Genomic DNA, 20174 nt, shown 5'->3' on the forward strand with positions numbered 1-20174 from the left:
AACACACTGGCAGTTATCTCTGCTTCCACATTGTCCATAATGAGAACTTTCAGCTAAGGGGTAGGTGCCTTCCCCTAACTGTTGAGAGGACGTGGTGGTTTTGGAGGTAGTCTTTGGAGTTTCCCTGGTTCAAATCCCAGTTCTACCAAGCTCATCAGCCATGTGACTTTGGGGAAGTTATGTAACCACTCTAAGTCTCTTTTCCTCCAGCCTCACAAGAGGCTGAGAAGTACAGCAGAATCATGACATTGCAAGATCTAACGTAAGAATCCAACATTTGCAAGTAAAGGTCCATGATGTGAAATAATCTGTAATATCAATGAGGCAGCATATTAAATAATTGGGTAGCAAAGCATATGATTGAAAGGTAAACCCTGCTACCACCAAGCACCTAGTATCCACCCAACTTTATCATCTTTCCTTCCACCTCATAGTCACTCTCAGTTAGGTTCTAATGGAATCACCTACATTTTTCCAATTTACTTACTGAGGTGGGGTTATGTGCTCTGGGGGAGTCCATTCTCCAGGATGTTCACAAAGATCTGCTGTGTGATGCTGGTAATTGTGAGTACCCTCAGTCCTGACCCTGTGTCCCTCCTAGGTGACAGGGAGAGATGTGTCCTGCTCTTTCACCAACACACACTTCTGTGCTTCACGGTACTCTGATGTCTGGATTGCTCTCGTTTTGGGATGCAAGGTAGGTAACTATGTCTCAATGAAAGTCTGTCACCAACAAAATGGATATGAAGAGGGGATTACAGGGATTAATGAGGTCCATTAACTAATGATGTCTATAGAGAGTTTGAACTCAGAGGAGATCTCTGTTGGTGCAAACATCTCAAAGCCATGAGCCTTTTATTTCTCTATTTTTTCAGGGGTCACTTTTTTAACTCTTTGGATTTTCTCATTCAGTCTTCTCTACATCATCTGGAATTTATCTATTGTTTCTCTCATTTAGTGGTCTGGTTTTTAAGTTAATTGGACAAGACCCATTTTTTCCATAGCTCCCCTTTAAGAAAAATACGAGACATTCCACTCAGCTTAGTTTGCTCTCCTAATGGCTTCTACTGTGTGTCTTGTGTCTTTCTTCACGACTGTGTCTTGGTCTCCCACTGCCTTTCACCCACCTGATTTTCTTGCTCTAGTTGGGTACAGGTGTGGCTCTAAGACAGCAGCATCCACAGTGTCCCTTGAGGGACCTAGCTGCCTCAGAGTATCTCCCATACTGCCCCAATCTCCCATTCTGAGACTCATGTGTCTCTGTTAGATGAGCAAATGTTGGAAACTCTTTCCAGAGGGTACAGGAAACCTGTACAGGGCAGTTAAGGACAGTCCTCAGAACAGATTAGACCCTTAGTTGATTTTCAGTTTTGAGGGCCAATGGCAGACCTGCTTCAGTGAACTGGGCAGCCTTACCGGACATGAGCCTGCTATTAACTATCCAGGCAAGGAGGCCTGGGAGGCTGGAGGGAGAATTTTTATAGCAATAGGTGGCTTTTAAAGGTGAACTTGACCCATTCTACTACTAGGAACAGACCTTGGCATGGTGGACTGAGGCAGGGAAATGTTGCTTTTTAACTATGTGTATATACTACTCTGATAGAAATATTTGATAAAAGAAGATGATATTATTGTTTTTGTTCTTCCACTGTTCACCAACAGTTCTGAGAAACATAGGCCCTCTACTACTTCTTCAAGCCCCTGTAACAGAGCCTACCCTCTCCAGCAGGGAAACCCAGCACTTTCCCATAGCAACACTATGTGACCCACCTTGACTTTTTTTTCCTCCATTGTCCTTTATATGTTCTCATTTCCACTTAATTTCACTGTGCTATTGTTCTGTAGGACAAAGAAGGAAAGGAGGAAAGAGTGCTGAGCATCAGGAAACTGACTGAGCCAGACCCCCAGAGGCCAGTCAGTGAGGAGCCAATCCCCACATTAGGTTCCAGGATCCCCCATCTGAGCCTGTCAGCTACCCCTACTCCATCCTTAGCAGTGAAGGCAAATGACTTAAAGGATCAGTTCTGACACACTCAACAGGAAGCATGGATGTATAGATGCTTTATTCATGCCTAATTCCCTTTTAGCAAGAATTTTAACCAAATTAAATGTTTTATTAAAAATATATATTTGAAAAAATAATTTAAAAATAAAAATAAATTTTAAAAAGAAATATATATTTGAACATTTATTCCTATTTTTATTTTCTTTTTTGGTAATGGGGCTTGAACTCAGGGCTTTTGCACATGCTACATAAGCACTCATTTTCTGTTTTGAGACAGGGTCTTGTCAAATTGCCAAGGCTGCCTGGAATATGCGATCCTCCTGCCTCAGCCTCCCCAGTCGATGGGATTACTGGTGTGTCCCACCGTGCCTGGCTGTATTTGAATATTTCACATCACAGAATTAATTTCATTCACCTCTGATAAGTTTACTAATGATACCCAATGCAGACAGGTATCACCTAACTGGTATCAGTAAACCAAAAGCCAGGCCCCACTGGTCCCCTAACTTTTGTGTCTCCTAGTCATTGAAGAGCTCAGGGTGGCCTCGTTTAGCCTTCAGCCCCATTTGGCATGCTGGGCATGAGAGCTCCAAAGGCTTCTCTGCCATGCTGATCCTGTCCCTCCTGGCATAGCCAATGCTCCAGAAATTATCATAGGGCTGTCCCTGCAGGTGGGGTTGCCCAGATGATTGATTTCTGGGTCACGGGAGTGTCCTGCAGATACCTAACCTTACTATCATTCTTCTCCTTTTGACTCCCCATGTTCCCAGCCCCACCTTGTCCCCTATGGCATCCTCACATCTGTGTTAAAAACAGGGACATCTTGATGCTTCCTTTAAATGTCTCTACCATACTGATTGCTCTGAAAGCTAGGACCATGACCTTTTCTGTAGAGCACTAATTTCCACCAAATACATAGTGTCATACTTTATATATAGTCAGAAAAGCAAGCATATGTTGAATCTATGTGCTGTGGATTATGGATTGAAGCTTTGATTTCTGTATATATAAAGTTCCTTCTGGGAAAAGCAGCAGTTTAAGGTGCTGTGAGTTATTTTGTCTTTAGTACAAGTGAGCACTCTGAAAGCAGGTTCATATACACGGAAAGAGGAAAAAAATAGTTCCTTGTGGTGGAGACAGGGAATGTCACAAAGCAGCAAAAAGTATAGGGGGAGCATCTGTTGCCTGTTCCTGCCCCATAGTCCTGCCTAAGTCCCAGCCCGCCTTTGTTCTTCTCTTTCCATCCTTCATCTCCCATAAACCCCCCCTGGCACACAGCCACCGCTAGCCTATAGAGATCTTTTGTGTAAGTTAGAAAACGCCATCTCTTCTAGGCAGATGCAATCTTGCAGGTGCAGAGCTTGGCAAGCAGATGGTGTCTTTGGGAAAATTAGAAGAAGAAAAAAAGCCCCTCCCTCTGGGCAGTGCCCTGCTGTGGCACAGGACTTGAGAAGCAAACCACTGGTCGATTTCAGCTTCCACGTGTCCCCTCAGCTTCATGCAGTGCAAAACCAACACAATGGATGCAGTAGCCCTCACCACCAGCAGCCCTTCTAGTGCCCATCACCCCTTCTGCAGCGCCCCAATCCACCCACATAAGCCTGTCCTTTGCCTTATCCCAGAAGATTCTTGTCTAATGGCTGACTTGCTGGTCTCTGATAAACTAATTCTCAGTAAAAGAGAGGAAAATAACATTTATTAAGCACCTACTGAGTAGAAAGGATGCCACAAGCTTTTCCTATGTGTTTTCTTAACAAATTCTCATATCAACCCTTTGAGGTAGCTATTATTTACCCAGTTTTAAATGGGGACATCCCAACTCTACTGCTCTTTAACATGTCATTCCACTTCTCTGTGTCTCTGGTTTCCCTCTCCTCCTCCAGGGACTGTTCTTGCTGTATGGTGCCTACCTGGCTGGCCTGACAGACCACGTCAGCTCTCCTCCTGTGAATCAGTCCCTAACAATCATGGTTGGGGTCAACCTCCTGGTACTGGCTGCAGGGCTGCTCTTTGTAGTCACCAGATACTTGCACTCCTGGCCCAACCTCGTCTTTGGACTCACATCTGGAGGCATCTTTGTTTGCACAACCACAATCAACTGCTTCATCTTCATTCCTCAGGTATGCTCTAGGGAGGACTTTGCAGGGCCTGTTCTCTTAGTCACTCAGAGTTTTCTCTGGGCATGACAGATTGTTTATTTTGTTTTCTGCTGATACCTTTCCATGCCATTTGTTGGAGAGTCACAAAGAAGGCAAGGGCCCCCTCTGTCCTTCCTTACTGACCTGGGGGAGGACAGCTGTGCTTCCGGTCAGCTAGAAGGGCAGGCCAGAGGGGACTGAGCAATGACATGGTCTGTTCCTTGGTGGTTGCCTGGTTCCTGCTTTTACACCCACTCTGATTCACTCATTCCTAATTCCCCCTTCATCTTGATAACATTAGTTTTGTTGTTGTTGTTGTTGTTGTTTTTGTGTGTGTGTTTTTTTTTTTATAGTTCTGGAGGGAGAAAAAAATTCTTTCTTTCTACTTGAGAGTACAGATTCACTGGGAAAATTTGATTTGGAACTTTGTGATTTAAAATGCTTTTCCTTTCTTTTTATTAGAGGAAAATCTAGAATATTCCTCTTTGTTTTACAACAGGGAAAAATCAAAATATGATTTATATTATAGGGATTAAGAAGCAGAATTATTCAGACAGCAAAGAGGAAGAAAGGGAGTCAGAGGACAGGAGAAGGCACACAGAGGCTAGAAAGGAAAGTGATGGTAATTGTTGCCACAGTGCACTAGCAACCCCTATCCAAGCTCACAAACGCAGCAGCACAAACACATCTATCCAAGCTCACAAACACAGCAGCAGGCACTTTGCTATTTCCCTCCTGGTCCTCCTTTCCTTTTCCTGAGGCCTCCCCCATCCCTCTCTTCTCTCAAGTCCCCATCTGGTTCCACTGCAGCTTCCAGGTGACTGAACTACTTCCTCATGAGAGAGCTAACCCATCATTGCAGCATCGGCTAATGGCAGATTTCAGTGTATTTATCTAAGAAAAGAGTATACTTTGGGGCATGATGACGTGACACAAGCATGAGCCAATTACTGTTCACAAATTCATTAAAATATTCAACATAATCAACAAATAAGAAAAAATCAACAGGGGCAGCAGTATGAGAATCCAAGGATGGGTGTTACATCTGTGTCAGAAATTGGAGGAATTTTTGCTGAATCTTCATGTTGTAAGAACTGGATTGAAGATGCCATTGAGAGATACTTAATTGTCCAGGATGTAGCGGAAATGGGCTCTGAAAAGCAAAGACTGTTCCTCCCTGGAACGTGGGTAAAGGCAACAACAAGGGGCCTTTTTGGAAGCCTCCCCTTGGGCCCTGTGGCCAACTTTATTGATTGGTAATCTCTTTGCCAACACCTTTCTTCCTTGCTTATCTCCACTTCTTAGGCTGGAAGAGCTAAATATTTGTTTGCTAGGCTCCTAGATAGGCAGAGGTATTTCTCTGATACTGTTTGGAACACTAGAGGCTTTCTAGGAGACTTCTGAGAAAGCTTTTGCTTTCCTAAAAAAAGAAAAAAATAAAAGCAATAAGCATGGTTAACATACCCCTTTTTTCTTCTTCCTGTTTTGAATATATGTGATACCTGAAGCCATGGCAGCTGTATTGTAAACATTAGGAAAAGACCAGGAAAATATATTTATTTTACTGGAAAAATATAGTTCTTCCCAAGTAACACAAGAAATTCAAGGGGAAGGACCTATGAAGGAAACCTGCAATTCACAAAAAGAGAACCACAAAAAGGGATGGGGTTGTAGCTCAGTTGGTAGAATATTTGCCTAGCATGTGTGAGGCACTGCGTTCAATCCTCAGCACCACATTAAAAATAAATAAATAAAATAGAGGTATTGTGTCTGTCTACAACTTAAAAAATATATTTTTTTTAAAAAAAGAGAATCACAAAATCTGAAGATTTGTAAAGGCTGCCTTTCTCTGAAGTAGAACTAAAGTTTTTAGAAGCTATATTATTTCTCTCATCAATAGGATTCAAAGGATATGCCCGTCTTCAACAAAAGCAAACCATCATACAAAGAACATAGTCTTAAGTAATGAAATATTAAATAGGGATGAAAATATGGTGTTAAAATTTTAAATCCCAACCAAAGCACTGAATAAGCAATTGGACAGTGCAAAATATTGAATTAGTAAATGAGGGAAACAGAAAACAAGAAGACAGATAAAAGTGAGAGACCAGATAAGAAAATATAATGATCAGGTCTGAGGATACAATGTAGAGGTAATGGGAATCTTTGAAAGAGAACAAAATAATTTGGGGACAGAAGTAATTATCCAGGAACTATCAAAGGAAAACCTTCCTGATCTCTTGGTTGAATCCTCAGCACCTGGGACAATAGTGACTCCAGGTACACTCCCCCTACCGTGAACATGGTAAAGCAGGATGGCAAACAGCAGATGTCTGACTTCCACGTCTTAATTAAGCAAGGAGCCCTTGGTTTGTTGAAGTGGGAGTGAGCTGGGATCATGGGGCACAAGAACTGTGTGGATGGACGGACGGCAGTGGCCTTTCTCTTTCCTTCTGCCTCACTAACCCCTTTCCTCCTAGCTGGCTTGAGCTTCTTTTCTCTGTATCTCTCTTCTGTTTTCTTTCTCACGTTCTTCTTTTGAGCTGACCATGATGTGAGACTAAAAAAAATATTTTTATTTGAGTCTGTCGTATTTGAGGTTTAGGAGATACATTCTTTTTCGAAATGTAAAAATGACTGTCCCCAAACTGATTTCCCTCCCTGACCTTTGGCAGAAAAACGACTCCCTCTCTGAGATTTGGACTGTGTTTCCCCAGGACAGTAGGACAGCTGAGTAAACTGGGAACAGTGTGCGAGGGGAGCTCTACCGAGGGCGGGGTGGCGGTCGGGTCCGCAGTGCGGTGAGTCCTCCTGGCTGTCAGCCTCCAGGCTCCGCTGGGATGGGTGTGGCTTGTGAAAGCGAAGGCACAGATGCCCCCAGTGGCCTCTAGGCGGCGTTAGAGAGCCGGTGAAATAGATGACAAGGAAGCGAGGGGACCCAGCAGCCTTCTACAAGGGCACTCAGGAAATGCCTAAGTGTTTGTGCCAAGCACTGAGGTCATCACCAGCAATCAGCCAACCTTTGCTTTTGTGACCCGAACGTGAACCATCCCCCACCCTCCATTTCCTGTGTGAGGCAGTCGGTCAGAGACAGGACACTGTGTTCTCCTCTAACCCCCAAAGCGTTTCACCTGCTCCTCCGTGAGCATATTTAGGACTTTCTACTCTGCCTTATGGTTATGTCTGTGTCCCAGCACTCCTGTTAGACTGGAGAGCTTCTTAAAGGGAAGCTTCTTTCTCTTATTCTTGTATCCATCCAACCCATTTCTTAGCTGCTGGAAACCTGCGTGAAATGCATGGCCCCACCTCAAAGGTAATGGGGAGCAAACACGAAAGGAATTAAAATCTTGAGGAAAGCTTTACGCAGAGCTGGGGAAGGAGAACTCAGTGATGACATCTCAGCAAATGAGGTGTTTGCAGTCAGTCTTGAAGGAACAGTAAGAGTTCTCTGAGCAGATGGGTGAGGGACAGTAGGTGACCTTTCAGATGGGATAACACTGATCCGAGGTGTGAGTCAGAGGATGTAACGTATGTATGTTTGGAATACCCTAAGTCTTCGCTGGTTTTGCAGCACAAATGGTAACAATAGGAGAGTGGCAGGAAGTGAGAGAGGTGCATTTGGTGAGCTTCTGAAAGCTGTGCAGTAACCTGCTGGAGACTAGACATTTAACACACACCCCACCCCCATAGTAGTTTCCTGTTAAGGCTGCAACAAATTACCACAGGCTTAGCAGCTTAAAACAACACAAATATATTATCGTACAGTTCTGGATGTCAGAAATCTGAAGTGGATTTTATTTAGCTAAAATCAAGGTGTCAGTAGGTCTCACTCCTTCTAGAGACTCTTAGGGATGATCTGTTTCCTTGTCTTTTCCAGCTTCTGAGGGCCACACACATTCTTTGGCTCAAGTCCCTTCTTCTACTTCCTGAGCCAACAGTGTGGAATCTTCAGATCTCTCTCTCTGCCCACCCCATCTCCCTGTTTCCATCTCTTTCTCCAACTCTAATCCCTCTGCCTCCCTCTTAAAAGGACTCCTGTGATTACATTGAACCAACCTGGATAATCCAGGATAATCTCCCTATCCCCAAATCCTTAATCACATTTACAAAATTCATTTTGCCATGTAAGGCAACATATGCACAGGTTCCATGGATTCAGAGACAAATGAGCAGCTTTGAGGGGCCATTACTCAGCTCCCACACCCACATAGCCTAGAGGCTGAGAAAACAAGAATGTGCCTGTCCTGAAGGAAGCACTTTACAACCTGAGAATTATTTATGGCTATAATCCAGAAACCCTGAAGGGTCAAGTTTTAAGTGCCAGGACCTTCACAAATGAGGAATTAAGCTTAGCTGCACCCATTTCACTTAGGGAGACACCAACCCAAAGCCCAGAAGAGCCCTGATGCCCATATTTACCTATTTTGGCAGCCCTGCAGAAAGGGCTCAGACTCAGAGTGCTGGGGGCAAAGGGAAGAGCTGTGCTACCAAGGAAAGGGGGATGCTGAGAGGAACAGACAGCCTGTGGCACTGCCAGGGCATTGTCTAGAGAATGACTTTAGGAGGTCAGCTCCATCCACATAGGACCAAAGAGGGACATGGGCTCCAGTAGCTGCTGAGTGCAGCAGTGAACCCCCCACTTGGCCCTTTGGGAAGGGCTCCGAGAGGGAGGTTCTTGGCCTGTCCCAGGCCACACAGACTCCCGATACCATGAAGACATGTGCTGAGTCAACACAGGACCCAAGAGGACTTGGGTGAGGAAGTGGTACTGAAATTAGGAGTGAAATCCAGGATCCTATCTGAAATTTATGGAATTTGGGTTAGGCTCCACATTCAAGAGTTTAGTAAATGTTTGTTGAGTGACCAAGGAAATCCAAGGTCTCCTTTTGAGGCTATCCATAGACACTTCAGCAGCATTCCTCAAAATAATATGCCAGAGTCCTCAATGTCCATCACTAGGACACTTAGTTTTGGAGATTCCTTAAGGAAAGAGAAAAGCCTCCACTACTGTGCCCCATCAGTCCACATTATGGGCTTTCACAGGTAGGCACATGTCCCAGAAGCTCCAGAGCAAACCCCTATTTGTGAATGTGCACCAGCTCCATCCCTATTAAAGGGAACCAGCCCATGCTTCTACAGATTGTTCTTCAAGGTCAGTCTCTGCCAAAGAATTTCCCCTAGGACCTCACAGCTAACAGTCTTCTCTTCATCACTTGTGGAAGGATAAGCAGTGTGGCTTATTAACCTGGTTACAGCTGTGGGTGTGCCACTGACTTCCTGTGTGAGCTTAGACAAGTCACTCCTACTGGAATCTTTCCTCATTTGTCAAGGGAAAGATTAGGGCCATGTGTCAGACCTAATGTCCATCATTTTTGTTGACTTCTGTGGGTTCCTATCTATTGGAGCCTTGCTCATTTATTAGGATTAGAAGACCACTTACAAGAACTGGGTTCCCAACATCAGGAAGCACATCATTACTCAGCAAATAAAAACTGATGAACAGCAGCTACACACAACTAGAAACAGTTTCATTTGAAACATGCACTGTTTAGAAAGCTTAACCTCCTAAACTCTGGCTTTAAAATATGGTTCTAGGAGTATACATCAACTCTGGTTCTCTTTGATCAGTTTGGCAATCAATAGAAAAGCTAAAGTTATTCATTCCTTGTCATCTTCTTCCTTGGGCATTTTTAAACTATTATTATAGGTTTAACATTATACTTTCTATCACTCCTGTCTACAAGCCCTCCAGAGCAAAGGACATTTTGAGGAGAGAATGGTCTGTGCATATGTGTATCTGTGACAGTGTCATTCCTTGGTGTTTCTGAGAAGTGAGGGAATGTGTCTCTGGGTGTGTAATTAAATAAATAACATGTGTTCTTTTTTTTCAAACAGCTGAAGCAATGGAAGGCATTTGAAGGGGAAAACCAAACAATCAGACACATGGCCAAATATTTCAGTACTCCCAGCAAAAGCTTGCATACCCAGTTTGGTGATGAACAGAACTGCCACCTGAGAGGAGAGAAGAGCTCCATGGAGAGGCTCCTCACAGAAGTAAGCTGCACCCTGCCTGGCAGATTCCTGTAAAGAACTCCAGTCATGCACTGGTGGGCCCCGTGTGCTTTCATGGCCAACGTTCCCCCACTTTCCCAAACAGCAAGCAAAACCTCTACATTGTCCCAGTGACTTTGTACAGGCAATGAACAGGTGTATACTTAGTCATTTTTATGTGTCGGGCATTGTGCTAAGCTCTGAAGAACAAAACAAACACAGTTCCTACCCTCATGGAGCTTACAGTCTAGTAGAGGAAATGGATATTGATTAAATGAACATAGTAGTCATGAACTGTGGTAAGAATTATGAAGGAAAAATCGGGGTAGTAAGTCAGAATAATGGGTGGTGGGGACAAAGAGACCTATCACTGAAAGTGAACAGAAGTACAAACCGACCGGGCAAAGAGTACAGGAAAAGCATTCCATGGAGAGGGAACAACATTGTAAAGGCCCCAAGTTATAGTGGACCTCAGCATCAGTGTGATACATTCTTTCTTTATATAGACTATTACCCTCATAGCCAAGATCCCACAGGGCCCTTACTGTCCCTGCCAGGTACTAATGGGAGAACTCAATCATCCCGTGACCCTAGAAAGCCCGACCTGTCTACAGATATGAAAGGGCACTGAAACAAGGGCCTCTGAATGTCACTACAGCACCAAGGGGGGTTGGACAGCCCCAGCCCTTCTTTCTTCTATTCTTGAGCCAGAGTTGGCCCCTCTCCCAGACAAACACAGTGTGGGCTTGAGGCAAGCACGTGGAAAAGCTTGAGGACTGCATTCCTCAGGGAGAAGGCACGGGGCCCAGGGGAATTAGTCAGTATTTTGACACTAACTAAATTACATTCCGTATTTTTTTCGGTATAGATTATACCTGGATAGGTGCTATTTGGCAAACTGTACTTTTTGTAATAGGACTGTCCCTTGTTATTAACAGTCCTGGTGAGAGGATGGTATGTTGGGGACCTAAGAAGCCCCAGAGAAGGAGGGCTGAACCTGCCCAGGCACCCACGGAGCCTGCCCCTCTGGTCTCCCACATCATACCCTGGGCCTTTTCTGTCCATCACAGTAACACTTTTCCATTTACTTACTATTTATTAAACACTCAGGACACTATTTCAAAGCCAGACTTCCCCCACCTGGAAAGGGAGTGACATTGCCTTTGATGCTCTGTGAATTCTTCAAAGAAGCATTTCCCCACCCCCCTCCGGCTAAACAGAAGGCCAGAAACTTGGCTAGAACAATCTGGATAGTTTTCATTTATGATCAGCTAATGCTGGGATGGCCACATGGACTGACTCTTTAGCCTTATGGTAATTTGTGACATGCCTTTTGTACCTCTGCCGTGCTGCCATTTCCCACACAGTGGCTGAATCTGCTCTTCCAAAAGGTTGCCTTGAGTCCGTGGAGGAAGGGCTGGAATGGACGCAAAAGCATAGGCAGTAAAAAGCTGGCCTCCCCAGCACCTGCTATGTCTTTCCAAGAACAGGCCTGAGCACCAGCAGTCTGCCTTGGGCCTGTGGCAAGTGAGAGAGAGAGAGGGTCTCATGTGGGCCTCCCGGAAGCTAGCAGTGCATGATGAATAAGCACAAATACCTCTGGAAGTACATTGTGGGCACAAGCCCTGACTCCAGCCTTCCAGTTGGCAGTTTTCTCCTTACACAGCTTTCTGTGCAGCCCTCGTGCCTTTCTCGTTCTTTCCCATGATCTAGGCAGTCCATCTTCTCCTTCCTGCATCCTCTTGTTCCAATGGCCAGGGATGCCCTGGCTGTTAGGGTTAACATCTGTCACTGACCACCCAGCCTATGTGAAGGCAGCAGAGAGAACCTTCCCAGAGGCTGAGGAGCCTCCCCTCCATACTCTGCCACAGAGGATACCTGCCTAACCTTTTTCTTCCTAGACCCAGAGATATGAGAGGTTGATTCTATTGCTCCTTATGACCTTCACCCTATGAGAAAACACCTGTTGGCCTTTTGCTCCCTCAGTGCACCAAAAGTAATAATTAATACACTCATTTAAAAACAGTTGTCACTGGAGGTCAGATTTTGGCGTCAGGATAGCCTCTAATTAGTATGCAGCCATGGTGGAAAAAGAGTCCCATTTCCTTTTCTGGAAGAAGGGAAATATACTGTTTACCCTGATGTTTCTAAATCTGTCGCCAGCCAGCTTCAGATGTTTGCTTAACTGGGAGGAGAGTATTCTTCCCGACTCAAGGTTTAAACTATTTTCCTACACTCGGAGAAGTTTTCGCATAAGGCACAAAAAGGCAGTGCTCAGCTTTCACCCGCTGGAGTCATCAACCGATGACTTTTTCCTGACTCCGTGAGGCAGTGAAGGCCTCCTGAAGACCAGGAGTGCTGGCAGGTGACAGCAGGACAATGTACAGGGTGAGCTTCAGGAGGAGCGGTTGGTGGAGGAGGGAGAGGGTTGGGGTCTCCTGTGCAGCCATCCCAGCCTCCCAGGAGATCCTCAGGGAGATCTGGCACATCCCAGACATCAGGAAGAACCTGAACGTTCTCCTGTTACTCATTTGCTCTGCTCTTGCTGAGTCTTGAGTCATCCGCACTCACCCAGCTACGCCCAGATCTTCCCAGCTGCCGGGAGGGAGAGAGAACTGTCAGGCAGGTGCTCAGCTGAAGTCCCTTCCCCCTGATTCACCAGTCACTCACTGGGCCTGGCTTCTCTCCTGATGGTAACGAAGTAGACTAAACCAGAGTGAAACTGGGAGTGTAAAAAAAGTCAAAAAAACCTCTTTCCTGTTTACGCACAGGGGGTAGCAGTGGGTCTGCCTGGCGGGGGGTGCTGCCAGATTATTTGTCTATTTTATTTCAGTTACTACTCTGAAAAGATCATTTCTAAGCAACTCTTTCATGTAAATTCAAGAAATGACCACAGGCTGGGTCCATGAGAAACTTGTTAGTTATCCTAAAAAAAGGGAATACCCTTTATTTCTAGCACCTGATAAATGGATGTCCAAATGCTCAGCTTTAGCCTCTAAAGAGACAGCAACAAAGAGGCAGCATTTGGGCCTTCAGACAAGCCCTTTCTAGAACACAGCACTTCTGTTACTGCCTTCCCCAAACCCTTGACCCTGTATCATCTGCCCTAAGACCATTCGTTAGGATCTCATCCCTACTTCTCTGCCTTGGAGCATCAGAATTTTCCAAAGATGGAAAGACAATCCCCTGTTGCCCCACAGGCAGATGTCCAGAGTGCAGTCACACCCGGTACACCCACTGCTGATCCTCCTCCTCCTTCCTGCCCCACAAATTTACAGACAGAATGGGTACACCTCTGCAGCTGTCACCTGCCAGCACTCCTGGGCATAGCCTGTTTATCCACTACCATTCACGCAACAGGCAGGCAGCTCAGTTGCAGAACTTCCTTTCCCCAATTTCATTCATCTTCTGCCCTTCATTCTATAGTTACTGAATAGAGCTACCAGAGACTTAGGCCCAATAATCTTTTTTTGTTGTTTATTTATTTGTTTAAAACTTCTGCAATAATTGTGATGCACATACTCCTTTAGGAGATATTGATGGTTGACCTTGCCACATGGTAGCTTTGGCCTCTTACCCCCAGAGGTCCAGCCTGGGAAGGTGGTCATGACACAAACCCGAGATTCTTCTCATCAGCCCCTCCTGGTCCAGTCAGATTTGCTCAGGAATCTCCTCTCTTCTCCCTGTTATTCCCATTTTCCAAGCTGCTTAGCAAGAGGCAAACTACTTATTTCCCTATTTGTACCTCCCCAGGAGACGTGTTTCAGATTCATCTGTGGTTGACAAAATTGTGAGAAATCCAGAGTGAGACCATCCCAAACCCCTTGAGACCAGTGTCCTGCAGAGTAAGCTGAGCCTCTTGGTTCTGGGAAAGAGTGAGAAGATGCTGCAGCAGCCAGCAACAGACAGATGGGGCTCCTCTCTCCTCACAGTGCCATAGCCTGGGGGATGGAAGGGGAGATGAAGATCATAGCAACAATAAATCACAGCAGCCTTGATTGAACACCTTCTGTCAGTTATTGTGCTAGGCACTTTGCTCGCTTTGATTCATTTCCCCTGTTGGAGGCAGTTTCTTGGAACCAGTACATTGGAAAACCTGGGATTTAAACCAAGGTCTTCGGATGCCCCACTTTTTCCATCATAGGAAGCAGTGTAGAACCTGTAGCATCATCTTTGGTTGATGATTTGCTTTTATTTTACAGAAAAATGCTGTGATTGAAAGCCTGCAGGAACAAGTAAACAATGCCAAAGAGAAGCTGGTGCGGCTGATGTCTGCTGAGGGCACCTATGACACCCCAGAGTGGGCTGTCCCACCCACCTCTTTCCAGGGCCAGGATGCCCCAGCTGCAGCCTCTGCTCATGACCTGATAGCTCAAGGACCTTCAGAATGCCCCTCTGCCTCTCAGGATGATGTGGGCAAAGCTACCCAAGACTCTCAGTGCACCTCAGCACCCTCCCCACACATGCAGAGCCTCAGGACACCTGCAAGGGACACCAGCTCCTCCCCAGGCCAGAAAATGCCTGACTTGAAAGACTTTTCTGATCATCCAGACTTGGGTTGTAGCCAGAAGCCACAGGCTGAGCAAAGACAAAGTCCAGAAAGAGAAGACCAGGGACCTGAGGCCCCCAGCCAGAGTGTCGTACTAAGTGGAGGGGCCTCTGGTCTCCAGAGACAAAGGCAGGGCTCAGAGGCTTCCCCAGAGAGAGTACCTAGGGTCAGTTCAGCAGTCAGGGAAAAGCTTCAGGAAGTCTTACAAGAGCTGGACCTGGGCTCTGAGGCTCCCCTCTCTGCCTCCCCATCTCGTCCTCTGCAGCTCTGGAAAAGCAGTGCTGCCCACAGTCCCCAAAAGATGCCCCTTTCCAGGGAGCTGGGCTTCAGCCCATATGTAGTGAGGAGGAGGCGGGCAGCTCAGCGGGCCCGCTCACACTTTTCTGGCTCTGTACCCTCCTATGTGTGGCATCAGGCAGACAGGACTGTTTATGGGGCACACAGTGGGCTGAACGTGCAGAGTGGGGACAACCGCAGGCTGTACCTCCAAACTGCTGATTCTAAGGTACTAAGGCTTTCTTCCAGGAAGCCTTTACTACTCCCAGATCCTCAAGGGAGGCCAGGGCCCCTGGAGGGCAGCAAACACCGGACAGAGCCCCAGGGGGCTGAAGAGAGCCAAGCAGCCTTTCCTCACCAGCCTTCTGCCTCTTCCCAGGCACAGAGTCCCACTGCCCCATGCCTTCCCTGCTCACCAGACCTGACTGAGCAGCAGCAGCTTCAGTCCCCAGGTTACCCTGGCTGTCCCTTCCTGTCTTCTCAGTGCAACTACCTTGACACTGAGTCCAGCAGCTCAGATGAGTTCTTCTGCTGCTGTCACCGACCCTACTGTGAGATCTGTTTCCAGAGCTCTTCTGACTCCAGTGACAGTGGCACATCAGACACTGATCCTGAACCTGCTAGGGGGCTGGTCTCCTGGGAAAAACTGTGGGCCCGCTCCAAGCCCATTGTGAACTTCAAAGATGACTTGAAACCCACACTGGTATAAACATCAGCAGGGGTTGGTCTGGATATAAAGGTCAGACCAGCTGGAGCCTACAGGAGGAAAGCCAGATCCTGGTTTGGGGAACAGACCTGAGCAGCTCTGTGTTTGAGCTGTGCTCTCTGTTACCTTAAGAACTTCTTGATCATACAAAGAGATATTACCTGTCTTGCTACTACCTCACAGCATGACTGTCAATGACTCCAGTTGAGTGACTAGAAGATAACAACTCCTTGAATAGAAAGTTCTAAATGAGCACATAGAGTTTTCTGTCCGGGTCAGCCTGCATTCTACAAAATTCCTAATATACCAGATGAATGACCGGATGGACAGGAAAATGGAGAGATTTCTGCAAAATTTAAGTTGTAGACTGTGACCCATCAACTGACCTTTTGATGAACACATCTTCTAGGAGAATAAATCTCCTATGCCAGGCATCCCAGCTATTTAGAAGGCTAAGGCAGGAGGATTGCGAGTTCAGGCCCAGCCTGGGCAACTTAGTGAAGACTTCAGCAACTTAGTAAGATCCTGTCTCAAAATAAAAATAAAAAGGGATATGGCTTGATCGTGGAGCATCCCTGGGTTCAATCCCCAGTATCAACAAACAAACAACAAAACAAACAGACAAACAAACAAACAAACAAAAAACAGATGAATCTTCTACATCCTTGGTCCTTTCAAACCTGGAGGGTGGGTTTCTTTCTACTGAAGGTTGTAAACATCACCACCCGTGGATTCCAGCTTCTAATCAGATGCACCTCAGAGGCCCCACCTAGCCCTACTGTTCGTTTTCCTTTCCATCCACCATCAATGGCATCTCACTCACCATCATCCCCAAGACAGTCGGGTCTCCATGTGCCCACAGGTGACCCAGTTCTCTTTCCTGGACTAAAGTAGTACCAGAGACCAGGAGTGTCTTCTGATCCTGAAGCCCACCCCCTGACTCTCCCAGTGCTGCAGTGATGTGCTGGGAAGCACATGCAATTTCTGTTGGGATAGGGAGGCCCTGCTGGTCGAGAGGTACTTTAGTCTTATTGGGTTTACATGACCACCAAAGATATATAAACCTGGAAACAAATGGGGATGGAGAGAGAGAGAAATGGATGACAAGAAGGCTAGAAAGAAAACAGGTTGTGAAAATTTCACTTGCGTCTAGCTCAAATTTCAGTAATTCCTACGATCATCCCGTGAAGTAGACACTCTTATTTTTACAAATGGGGACTATGAGGCTTAGATAAATGAGATGATTTCCCCAGTATCACGCTGCTGGAGAACTGACACACAGCTCCTGAGACTCCACGTTGGTGGATTTCCCTAGGGACGCGTCCTTCACTCAGTCTTCTGGGAGTGGCAGGTGAGGCTCGTCAGGCAGACAATCAAGCAAGGGTGGTGTGAGAAGCTGAGATGGGCTCACCCCACAGTCCAGGGTAACAAAACTGGGTCTCTCCCTCCCTCCGGAAGCAGGCCTCCACTTCCTCCCTGCTGCAGGGCACACCTGCACCTCTGAGGGACTCAGAGAATTGGTAAAGGACAAGTGCCAGGAGCTCATCCACCACCAAAGCCACAGGGAGATCACAGCTGGGTCCACTTTGCTTGATGCTGAACTGGTTGATGTTTACAGGCCATCCCCTGCTCCCGCGCCCACGCATGCATCTGTGGGTGTGCACAGGTTTTCATGAAGGAGTTTGGGCCTCAGAAGGGAATGTTGGGCACTAAATTTCTCACAGATTTATCAGACTCTAGTGGCCTGCAGATACCTCATGACCCCTCTGATGCTGGACTTCCTGTAGGCCCTCCTGGTAGCACAGCTTCTTTTATTGCCTACTTTTAAATACAAATTTCATAATTTATTCTGTGTGTGGGTTTGTAGTTTCTGTGTGTGCTGTTTGTGTGCTGTCAAGTGGTGCCTTAATAAAAACAAACAAAAAGGAATGACTCCCAAGGCAAGTCTCCTCTGAAATTGCAGTCTTGGGCCAGGGAGGAGGGATCTGAGTAAGACTCAGCCACCCAAGGAAGAGGAAATGGAGAAGCCATCAGAGTTGCTGCTAGGTCCCCGTGGTTCCGGAGTGCTACTTCTGCCAAACGTCCAGTGTAACAGGTTCTGTGTGGTATCCCTGTGTAGCTCCCTCTCCCAGAAGTGCCCCCCACCCCTCCCAATAGAGGAAATGTTGGAGACCCTAGACTCCTCCCAACCACTGGGGGTCCTGTGACTGGCTTCACCTCCTTCAGCTCCCCTCCTCCCAGTATGCCGCCACTCGAGAGGCCTATTGGGGGTTAATATGGAACCTGCAGTCTCAGCCTGGCCATCTTTTTAGCCACCTTACTCTGCTTCTAGACCCTCAGTCCCACCGTCACAGCCTTTCTACATCTCCATCTTTCTTCCATCTAGAATTTTTTTCCTCACTTTGTGTACCTTGTGAATTAGTTCCCCTTTAAGACTTAAATGGAGCATACGTCTCTCTTTGGTCTTTCCTGAGTATCCCCTAATAAAACTGACTGATCCCCTGGTGAGATGAGAGGGATGTCTGAGGGTTCATATTTTTGATTCAACTGTATACAGACTTGTATCACCTATTTCATCTAGAATGACTTTGTAAGCTGTGCTAGATCTGATTGAAAAGGCGGGGAGTCCACCCCACATATTCCTTATTTGTCATTTGGTTCAAAAGCCATGTACCAACCACCCTGCCTACCTGCCCCAAAATATACCACCACCACCTCTTCTCCTTTCCAGCTCCCTTTCTAAAGCTTTTGCCCAAGACCGGCTAATCCATGATGAAATTCTTAAAGGGATGAGTGTGCCATGACTTTTGGCACACTCTTGGTTATGCTCTTGAAGAAAGGGCAGTAAATTATGTGAAGGAATCCTGGGGATGTAAACATTGCCTCTGCTGCCGTCATTCAGGCTTGTCTCTGTTGGTCCTGAGTGTACCATGGAGCCAGGCCTCATTCTGACCCCAGAAGATGTTCTCTGCTGATTGAAAATCTTGGGGTTCATAACAAAGTCTCTCCCGATCTCCTGGCCTGTCCCAAGCCCTCTTTCCTTAAAGGATCAACTTACCCCTTTTAAATACAGTTCACAAAGGAAGAAAAAAGAATCAGATGCGGGAAGCATGTTTTTAAAGAAATATATCATTTTGAAAGTGGTAAAAGGAAAAGTCAATGCACATTCCATAAAAGTTCTTCGGTGTCTGTATTTATTACATTATATTTAGATGGGTCTCCTCCACGAATTGCAAGTTCCTGAAAGCCTTGTCTTCATGCGTCTTCATGTTGTCTCTCCTCTAGAGCAGCCATCAGAGAGCTTTGCCCAAAGTATAAGCCCAGCAAATATTCAGTGGGTGGCTTTCTGTGTAGACAAACAGGTGAAGCAAAGGAAAGCAAGGAAACAAAGGAGGGAAAAGACCCTGTTCTGGGACTAGAGCTGAGCATCAAAGGGAGCAGAGCTTTCTGGGTTCTCTGCCTTCCAAAGAGTTCAGACCATGAAACATCACTAGCAGACTCTGAAGCAGCTGGCTTCTGAAAGTGGTAGTACTCCAAATCTCCTAGCAGGAGGGCTTCTCCTAAAGATGCCACCTTCACAGGCTTGTTCCTGGGTAACTAGCAGTATTAGCTGGAGGACATCTTCACCTTCCTCAGTCTTGCCTTCCTCAGCGGTTTCCCCATTACCTCTCGCTGCTACACCTTACCCAGGAACAGTGTTTGGGCTTCCTTAAGGGGGATCTGATGCACCAGTGATGTTCAGGAGGCTGACCGTCTTCTCTTCAGACTTTGCTCTCCCTCACCTCTGGTACCCACTTTGATCTCTCCCTCTCTAAAATGTTCCTTATCTTAAACTGCATTTGAAAAGGAATGCCTTGGGTGTTCAGTTCACTATTGAGGCCACTGAGGACAGGAAATGCTGGTGTCACAAGGCAAATAACCTGTTGCAAGCTTGGCGAATCTGGGTCAGGGTTTCCCAAGATGCGTGGGCTTGGGAGAGACCTAGAAAGAGGTCTGTCAGTTCTTAAGAGAAAACCAAAAGGATAGAAAAAAGAAGGAAAGGGAGACCATCCCAAAGAATGGAACAAGACAAGAGGGAGATTTGGGGATGGAGGAAGCCAGGCAAAGAACACAGGGATTCTACTTGGTTTGGTCAGTAGGCAGTTCGCAGCAGTGGCCTCTCCTGGTAAATCAAAAATGTGCTGGTTTCAGTTGCGAGGTGAGAAAGAATGAGGCTCACTCCTGCAAAGAGAGGCAGAGATACCCTTGCAGAGGCCCTTCTTTAGTACATATATGGCTATGGGCTCATTTCTGCATCTCATTTCAGTCCCCACTAGACTGTGAACTCCCCGAGCCTGGAACATGTTGTAATCATCCTGATGTCCCTCACACCCACTGCTGTACCTCGTACATGATTGATGCTCAGCAGATTTTGGCTGAAACAAATAAATCCAGGAAGAAAGGAAGAGT

At 46.3% G+C, this 20174-nt stretch overlaps 1 protein-coding gene across 2 annotated transcripts in view; it reads left to right on the forward strand.

Annotated features, from left to right (window-relative positions):
* The window catches only part of Gpr156 (G protein-coupled receptor 156), a 92495-nt gene extending 74415 nt beyond the window's left edge, over positions 1-18080 (forward strand). For both annotated transcript variants that reach the window (XM_048803255.1, XM_015478458.2), the window contains 4 exons: positions 602-697; positions 3889-4125; positions 10039-10197; positions 14397-18080. In XM_048803255.1, the coding sequence (XP_048659212.1) occupies positions 602-697; positions 3889-4125; positions 10039-10197; positions 14397-15728 (1824 nt within the window). In that variant the 3' untranslated portion in view covers positions 15729-18080. The remainder of the gene's footprint in view (positions 1-601; positions 698-3888; positions 4126-10038; positions 10198-14396) is intronic.
* The last annotated feature ends 2094 nt before the right edge of the window (positions 18081-20174 follow it).

Source organism: Marmota marmota, unplaced genomic scaffold (assembly GCF_001458135.2).
Source record: "Marmota marmota marmota unplaced genomic scaffold, marMar, whole genome shotgun sequence".
NCBI lineage: Eukaryota > Metazoa > Chordata > Mammalia > Rodentia > Sciuridae > Marmota > Marmota marmota.